General features: G+C 41.6%; 1 protein-coding gene and 2 pseudogenes across 1 annotated transcript; all 3 read right to left on the bottom strand.

Annotated features, from left to right (window-relative positions):
* Positions 1 to 222: 222 nt before the first annotated feature.
* On the bottom strand, positions 223 to 1889 carry LOC119328563 (annotated as a pseudogene).
* Positions 1890 to 3730: 1841 nt separating this feature from the next.
* On the bottom strand, positions 3731 to 5316 carry LOC119333013 (annotated as a pseudogene).
* A 1872-nt stretch (positions 5317 to 7188) lies between these two features.
* Positions 7189 to 8844, bottom strand: LOC119333012 (probable indole-3-pyruvate monooxygenase YUCCA11). The gene is made up of 5 exons (XM_037606056.1): positions 8670 to 8844; positions 8233 to 8348; positions 7675 to 7908; positions 7465 to 7587; positions 7189 to 7368 (listed from the first exon to the last, which is right to left on the bottom strand). The coding sequence occupies exons 1-5, from the start codon at positions 8842 to 8844 to the stop codon at positions 7189 to 7191; spliced, it is 828 nt and encodes a 275-aa protein (XP_037461953.1).
* Positions 8845 to 9141: the final 297 nt, after the last annotated feature.

The raw sequence follows: 9141 nt of genomic DNA, 5'->3' as shown, positions 1-9141 counted from the left end.
CTTCATTGCATTGAAAGGATGGGGAAAAGTTACAGTCCTCCGAGGAGGTTAATTTTATAGCACATCATACAAATAAGTGGACATCCCTAGATTGGTGCAGAACAACCCGCAGGCCTTGTGCCCCTGCCCTAGCCCAACATCGGATCTTATCCTTGATCTTGTTGAGGAGCCCATCAATGGAAGGCATTGCGTTGCAGAAGACACATTCACTGATTTGATAATTTAGCCGGACATAGCGCCTATCACTGATTTGATGTCATTGGCGATATTCTTGGCATCTGCTGCAATACCAGCCAATCCTCTCCTTCCTAACCCAGCACAATAGAGCCCATTTTCACCTTTCCAATGATTCGGATATTCTTTGATGGGCAGTCCATTGCCATTTAACATGTTCTCACCATTCTGGGATAGAAAAAACAACATGGAGCTTGTTAGCATATTTAACAATTGTTGCACCAAGAAAACAAACTCAGACCTATTCAAACATCAATGTTGTTACCTTGAGCCATATATTTGCGGTGCTTTTGTATCCAGTTGCAAACACAATCGCGTCAAATGATATTTTTTTACTGCACTGAAATTCAACTATATCGCCCATGATCTTACTAATGCTCCCTTGTACCTGTAGGAGATGAATAGAATATTGATGACTTGGCATATGAAGACAACATATGTTATGAAATTTATGTCATGTCAATGATATACTTACTTTGATGATATCTTTTTTGATTAACCCAACAGTGCCAACATCAATAACAGCGGATCGGCCGGTTTCTGACTTGAGGATCATTGGACCCATTTTTGGCCTTTTGATGCCATACCTCAATATAGGTCTCCAAATATTAAATTCGCCGCCATCACAAGGAGGTTATCCACTAGATTCAGTGGAAGACGGCGAGCAAGTGTCATCCCCAACCGGATTAATTCCTTTGTCATTACATGAATCTGCAACCACAAAACTTGTCACATCTCTTTTGAAGTCTGCATTGTAAAATAAAATTTCATATAATCATCTTCTTTCAAGAGTTATTATTTCGGTGTAGTTCATCTAATGGTTTAGTTCTTTGTGCATGTTATTAAACAGTCTATCGACCTATACCATGAAATACTTTCTAGTAACAACTCTGAACAACTCTGAGAAATTGCATCCTTCTAGTGGAGACTATAATAAGAAATTGCCCTGTACCCACTGAAAATATATAGTGCCCATAGGGTAAGGGTGGGAGGATCCCCTAGTGTTTCCAGGTCCAAAAATAATATCTAGTGTGTGTACATACCGGGCTTCGTATAATGATTGAAGTATTGGCACCATGGGCCGCAAGGTCATAAGCAATTTCCATTCCAGAGTTGCCAGATCCAACGACCAATACATTCATGCCATAGTAGCTCTTGCCTGACTTGTAGCTTGAGCAGTGGATGACATCACCCGGGAAACTTTGCAGTCCGGGGATCATCGGAATATTCTCTGCACTATTCTCACCACTTGCCATGACAAGAAACTTTGCTGTGAACCTGACTATTGTGCTTTTTGCCAAGTCATGTGCCACGATGGACCAACATTTTTCTTCATTGTCAAATGTGAATGACTCCACACTAGTGAGATACTTGGGTTGAATATTGAAACGCTCAACATAGTCATCCAAGTATTTCACAAACAAGGTTTTCGGTATGTATGTTGGCGCATCTAGTGGGTATGACATGTGTGGCAACTCACAGAACTCCTTTGCAAGATGTAGCTTGAGGCGATCGTAGGCGCGGTTGCGCCAAAGCGACGCGCTGCAACTTTCACGCTCAACAATGACATAGGGAATTGAGAATTGGCTAAGGCATGCTGCTGTTGCAAGGCCTACTGGCCCAGCGCCAACAATCAACACTACAACATTCTCCATTTTGAAGAGAAGAGTTGACAGAGTTGTGGGATGGGTGCAATTGTAGGCAGAGTGTTTGCTTGTTTGCTTGATGAATCTTCGGATGCATATGTGGGCATATATATACTGGTATGTTTCATGCGTCAATCTATTTAGAATGAGGAATGAAAAAGGTAAAGATTTATTGACGCCTTATCCTGGTGTGTACTAGTATTCCATCTAAATATTGAACCGTTGGTGTGAAAGCATGTCCTGATACATTATAGGGGATACAGAATAAGCAGGAAGCACACTCTTTATCGATTGGGGCTTTTTGGAAACTTATCAACGGGCTTTGGATATGTTTAGAGTGAAATCTCTTTTGAATTTCTTTCCATTCCTGTTGTCATCAATGAAAGTCATATAGGATAGGGATATGTGCAGTATATACTCCCTCCGTCCCGAATTACTTGTCGCATAATTGGATGTATCTAGACGTATTTTTAGTTCTAGATACATCCATTTTCAGGACGTAATTCTGGACGAGGGAGTACTTGTATGCTAATTAAGATTCAAGAAAGATTGTTAGTGTTTCTTTGCTTTTCTGTGTATTATGCAAGCATTTCTTTCCTTTCCCTATACTTGTAGACTAACCCGTCATGGCCAGTTAGCCTTCCTTCCGTATGGAGATGGACTCTGCAGGTGCGTTCTGGGCTGTCGACGCCATAGTACTGATCGAGCATGGATGGCCTTACACTCTGGTGGTCGGGTTGCACTTGTACCATCTATCTTGTCGAGCATTGAACAGTTTCCTCAAGTTGGCTATCTAGAAACGCCATTGTTCCTCTTGTTCTTTTGTCAGCTACTATTCGGCACGCCCTTTGTGCTGCCATGAAAAAAGAGTTAGTTGTGGTTCTGCTACCTTATCTTGTTTTGAGATCTAGATCCTGTTGGAACCTAGTTTGTGTGTTGTTTCTCAACTCCTTTTGTTCAGTTATGTATCTCATACTTTCAAGTTCAACTTATATTGATAATTGAATCCTGCACCTGGCCAGTTGCAGTTCTTCCATTTACAATCAGAATAGGCGATGCACATGGCAGAAGAGAAATGCGCGGATAGTCATAATTCATCTGTTGTCTACAACAAGAGCATGTTAAAAGAACAGGAACTGCGTTGGACATAGAAACACAACTTAAACAAGAGCAAAATCCACAAGCGGCGGCAGTAAATGGAAAGCAAGTAAAGATGATGCAACAATGAATAGAAAATAAAGGTATTTCAACGACCGCTATCAGTTTGCAGTTTGCACAGTGATTAATTTGTAACCACATCAGTTTGACACATTCAGCTGGTACTGATGGCATTCCACATATTCAGTTTAAACTGATGTATGTCTCAAGACATAGCCATCCAGGCAGCAACAACTTAAAACGAAAATTGCAGTGGAGCACCCTTGTTTCTATCATATCCTTACATGAACAAGAACAGTACGACCCAAGTAATAAGAAGGTTGTAAACCTGTACATGGGGAAATGTTAGGACATTGCAATTTCATCACGTAGATCTGGATCTGTCATGGGCAAGGCCATAACAACAGGTTCTGGCATTAGGATCAGTTGGGGAGCTAATATATTGCTGTGGCATCAGCAATAGATTGTTTACTACTCCCTCCAACCACAACAAGAATTATGGAATGGAGGGAGTAGTATATTAGGTACCTTGCATTCAAGCAACCATTTAAGTTGTCTCTTGCTCCTACCGTGGCTTTGGGGCATCCTGAAGCTTTTCTCGACAAACAAGGAAAGAAAGCAGAGCCACCATCTTCTCTACAGTAGAATCTTTCAAAGTACCACTGAACATAAGCTCAATCAATGCCAGTTCATCAGGAGCTGATCTCACATGCCACTTTGCCCTTCACTTCGAGAACATCATCACTGGTGACATATCTGAAAGAAATAAGATACCCCGATAAGAATTTGTGAAACACAAAACGTTGGAACTGAAGCAACAGACAAATTCTTTAAATTCACACAGGAAACGGGCAACATTGGCTTTCATGTAATCACAATACAACAACATTGCAATTTACAATGAGTATCTGTTAGATACATTTATAAGTTTCACACGATAAAATAGTTGTGTCATCCGATTGTTTTCATTAGGTCCCCGCACAGAAAGATCATAAATTTGTTCTCCTGCAAATATCCCTGCAAGGAATACTACCTAAGAATCCACGATGTGCGGTACAGAACAGCAAGGGCTTTGCTGTCAAAAACATCAGACTGTTATATTACCTACTTCGCTCACTATTCCCTAACAAGAAAGTTCCCTTTGCAAGTTTCTAAGGAGCAAGCACCCGAAGACTAACATAATTTTGGATGTCCTATCCCTTCCTACGAAGAACTCATTCTTGAAAGCTAGAGCAGTACAAACTAACTGCAATACGGAATAAGTATCTCCACACACACACACACACACACACACACACACACGCACGCACGCATGCACGCGCACACACACACACACACACACATATATATATATATATATATATATATATATTACAAACTAACTGCTTACTGAAGTTGTCACATGCCCATATTGCTAGCTGACCATCAGCTCCATTGGCCACCCGCCCCGTGACAAGCTCCAGCAGCACCACACTGAAGCTGTACGTGTCTACTTTCTCCGTCAGCTGGCTTGCCGCCCTCCCATATTCTGCAAATAAGCAATTATATGGCTAGTTAGTAAATGATCATGCTAGTTATAAGAAGGAATTTCATTGCAACCATAGATCACCCACCATACCTGGAGTTGTGTATCCAAAGTTACCAAATACAAACCCTGCGATAGAAAATGGTTGGTTGAGCCCGGCCATGTTCATCTGTGCAGCACCAAAACTGGCGATCTTGGCATTAAACTTCTGATCAAGCAAGATGCTATTAGATGTGATGTTGTGGTGGACAATAGGTCTATTGCATCCATGGTGTAAGTGGCAGAGCCCTTGGTCCACACCAATGGCGATGGCCTTCCTCTGCGGCCAGCTCAGCAGTGGGTCTCCCTCCTCCCGTCGGTGCAGCCAGTGGTCAAGGCTGCCATTCACCTCGTACCTGTAAATGAGCATCATCGCGTCTTCCCTCTGGATGAATTGTAGGACGCTGACGATGTTGTCGTGACAGATGCTGGCTAACAGGATCATCTCCGACTTGCAGCGGTTCTCCAGATTACCGTCCACTATTCCATCCACACTCTGGAACTTGTTGACGACCAGCGTAACTGGGAGACCGATGCCAGCAGTGCCCTAACATGGATTAAGTATAGTTGCTCGTCCTCCACTATCCTTCTGCTAGCCCACATGCTTCTCTGATTAGTTTCGGTAAGGTGGTTCACTATGCTTTGATCATTGAGCACAGTAGGTAGCGTTGCCGCAGGATAGCTGATGCGCCGGAGCCGGCGCGGTACAACCATTTTGAGCGACCGGGTAGCGTGCGAAGAGGTAGGATGTATCAACCTGCAAAAGGATTATCTATTAACATTCAATAGTACTCCCTCTTTCTGCAAAGATATATATACATTAATAATTATTGAAAGATAAAGAGAGATGCCCGTTCATAATTAGTTTGAGACCAAAGAAGTACAGTGATTAATTTGGAAGCAAAATGCTTATTTTTGCGGGTAAATTTGAAAGCCACAACAAAGATCGGTGAATCTGAAGAAGTTATGTGCCTTCTCAAAGAGTTCAGGGTATTCTTTCAGTTAAGACCATCAGAAGTTGCTATTTTTGGTGGTGCACAGTTCATTTTGCATGGTTTTCTGTGCAGTCACAGAGGTCAATTGGGTTGGCCCGTTGGGCACATGGCCGACCCGAACACTAGGGACGGACGATCCGACCCAAACAGAGAAAAAGCGGACAAAACGCATTTCCATTTGGATCGGCGTGTTGGAGTTGCTCTGAGGTCATCCGGTGAGTACGAGGATGGAGATGGAGATGGAGATGGCGCGCATGCAGAGGCATTTCCCAGGGCCGGTGTCGCTCGCGCGGTGGAGCATTGGGAGGCGCCGGCCGGTGACTACTTCGGTAAGTGCGGTACTACTATACAATCTGTACTGCTGCCGGACAGCCGGGCTACGAATATAGGCATAAACGGAATAGTGGCAGTGGGTAATAATAGAAATAAAAAAAAATTCACACCTTTTTTGTTGTTTGTGAGCCATTTAGGCTCCTCTTGCGGCACTCATGGCCGACTAGTTCTAGCAATTTCATTTGCACATTGATCAATGGTAGCTGTAATCGACGAAATCTGGATGCCATGCCTATGATATTAGTCTGACTAATAACAAAGCACGAACCGAGGTACACTCCATTCTCCTTGCCTCTACAGAAAGGGAAGAGGCAAGGAGGGAGTAATTCTGAGAAGTAAGTTACGTTTGTGCTCAATGGTAGATTAAACTAGAAATTGTTTTTCACTAATTAATATGGAATGGGTAAAAAACATCTATCCCGGCCTGGCTTGAAGATTGGTGCTGAATCATGTACATATCAAGCAAATGTTTGTAGAACTTGTTATTTTGATTGTTCCATTTGTTATCATTCATTTCAATTACCATCGTATTTCCAGAAATCGTCAATTTGATATTCATTTGACAATTAATAAATAAAAACTTGGAAGCTACTGCAATTACTCGTGTGTGTTTGACATGAAAAAAATGAGCAACTTTGACTTGATTATCTTTTACACCATTTGCTGTTGATGATTTGGGATTGTATTAATTGCACTTAGTCCATTGTTGTTACACATCATGTTCAAGCGGATGACTTTCACATGTGTAAATTCAACTAAATAAAATAATCTAGGTAATTGTTCAACAAAAATTAGGACGCTCTTTGCGCCATGTGAGCATAAAGCCCTTGATTATATTATAAAATTATTGCTTACTCCCTAGCACATATGAACCATGAAATAAACAAAAAACTAGTTCTATCAAAGATAGATGAAGATAGATAGACATGTGGTAGTGGTGGATAGATTCTCAAACAATCAACCGTCTAGCACACTAGCCCTGGTAAACTACATATAACAGGTTAAAAAAATCAAGAAAATGCAAAAGACCTTTGCGTTTCATTGCATTGAAAGGATGGGCAAAAGTTACAGTCCTCCTAGGAGGTTCGTGTTACAGTACATCATACAACTCGGTGGACATTCCAGGATTGGTTCAGAACAACCCGCAGGCCTTGTGCCCCTGCCTTAACCCAGCATCGGATCTCATCCTTGATCTTGTTGAGGAGCCCAGCGACAGAAGGCATCACATTGTCAAAGACGCATTCAATGTTTTGATAATTTAGCTAGACATAGCGTCTATCACTGATTTGATGTCATTGGCGCTATTCTTGGCATCTGCTACAATACCAGCCAGTCCTCTCCTTCCTAACCCAGCACAGTAGAGCCCATTTCCCCCTTTCCAGTGATTCAGATATTCTTTGATGGGTAGTCCATTACCATTTAACATGTTCTCACCATTCTAGGGTAAAAAAAGAACATAGGGCTTGTTAGCATATTTAAAAATTGTTGCACCAAGAAAACAAACTCGAGCATATTCAAACATCGACATTGTTACCTTGAGCCATATATTTGTTGTGCTTTTGTAGCCAATTGCAAACAAAATAGCGTCAAATGATATTTTGTTACTGCACTGAAATTCAACTATATCACCCATGATCTTACTAATACTCCCCTGTACCTGTAGGAGGTGAATAGAATATTGCTAACTTGGCATATGAAGAAAACATCTGTTATGAAATTTATGTCATGTCAAGTATATACTTACTTTGATGATACCTTTTTTGATTAACCCAACAGTGCCAACATCAATAACGACGGATCGGCCGGTTTCTGACTTGAGGATCATTGGACCCATTTTTGGCCTTCTGATGCCATGCATCAGAAGGTCTCCAAATATTAAATTTGCCTCCATCACAAGGAGGTTATCCACTAGATTCAGTGGAAGACGGGGAGCAAGTGTCATCCCCAATCGGATTAATTCCTTTGTCATTACATGAATCTGCAGCCATAAAACATGTCACATCTCTTTTGAAGCCTGCGTCATAAAATAAAATTTCATAGAATCATCTTCTTTCAAGAGTTATTTTTTTGGTGTAGTTCATCTAATTGTTTAGTTGTTTGTGCATGTTATAAAATAGTCTATCTATCTATACCATGAAATACTTTCTAGTAATACCTTTGAAAAATTGCATCCTTCTAGTGGTGACTATAATAAGAAATTGCCATGTACCCATTGAAAATATATACTGCCCGTATAGGGTGGGGGTGGGGGATCCCTTTGTGTTTCTAGGTCAAAAAAATAATATATAGTGCGTGTACATACCGGGCTTCGTATAATGATTGAAGTATAGGCACCATGGGCCGCAAGGTCATAAGCAATTTCCATTCCAGAGTTTCCAGATCCGACGACCAATACATTCATCCGAGAGTAGTTCTTCCCTGACTTGTAGCTTTAGGAGTGGATGACATCACCCGGAAGACTTTGTAGTCCGGGGATCATTGGAATATCCTCTGCACTATTCGCACCACTTGCCACGACAAGAAACTTTGCAGTGAACCTGACTATTGTGCTCTTTGCCATGTCATGTGCCACGATGGACCAACATTTTTCGTCATTGTCAAATGTGGATGACTCCACACTAGTGAGGTACTTGGGTTGAATATTGAAACGCTCAACATAGTCATCCAAGTACTTCACAAACAAGGTTCTTGGTATGTATGTTGGCGCATCTAGTGTGTATGACATGTGTGGCAACTCACAGAACTCCTTTGCAAGATGCAGCTTGAGGCGATCGTAGGCGTGGTTGCGCCAAAGCGACACGCTGCAACTTTCACGCTCGACAATGACATAGGGAAATGATAATTGGCTAAGGCATGCTGCTGTTGCAAGGCCCGCTGGCCCAACGCCAATAATCAACACTACAACATTCTCCATTTCAAAGAGAAGAGTTGATAAATTTGTGGGATGGGTGCAATGGTGGCTGGAGTATTTGGTTGTTTGCTCGATGAATCTTTGGATGCATATGTGGGCATACATATACTGGTATGTTTCATCTGTCAATCTATTTAGAATGAGGAATGAAAAAGGTAAAGATTTATTGACGCCTTATCCTGGTGTGTACTAGTATTCCATCTAAATATTGAACCGTTGGTGTGAAAGCATGTCCTGATACATTATAGGGGATGTAGAATAGGCAGGAAACACACTCTTGATCGATTGTTTTTTTGGAAA

This window comes from Triticum dicoccoides, chromosome 7A (genome assembly GCF_002162155.2).
Source record: "Triticum dicoccoides isolate Atlit2015 ecotype Zavitan chromosome 7A, WEW_v2.0, whole genome shotgun sequence".
Lineage (NCBI taxonomy): Eukaryota > Viridiplantae > Streptophyta > Magnoliopsida > Poales > Poaceae > Triticum > Triticum dicoccoides.
Note: the sequence above shows the minus strand (reverse complement) of the source record. Positions and strands in the feature narration are given on the sequence as shown.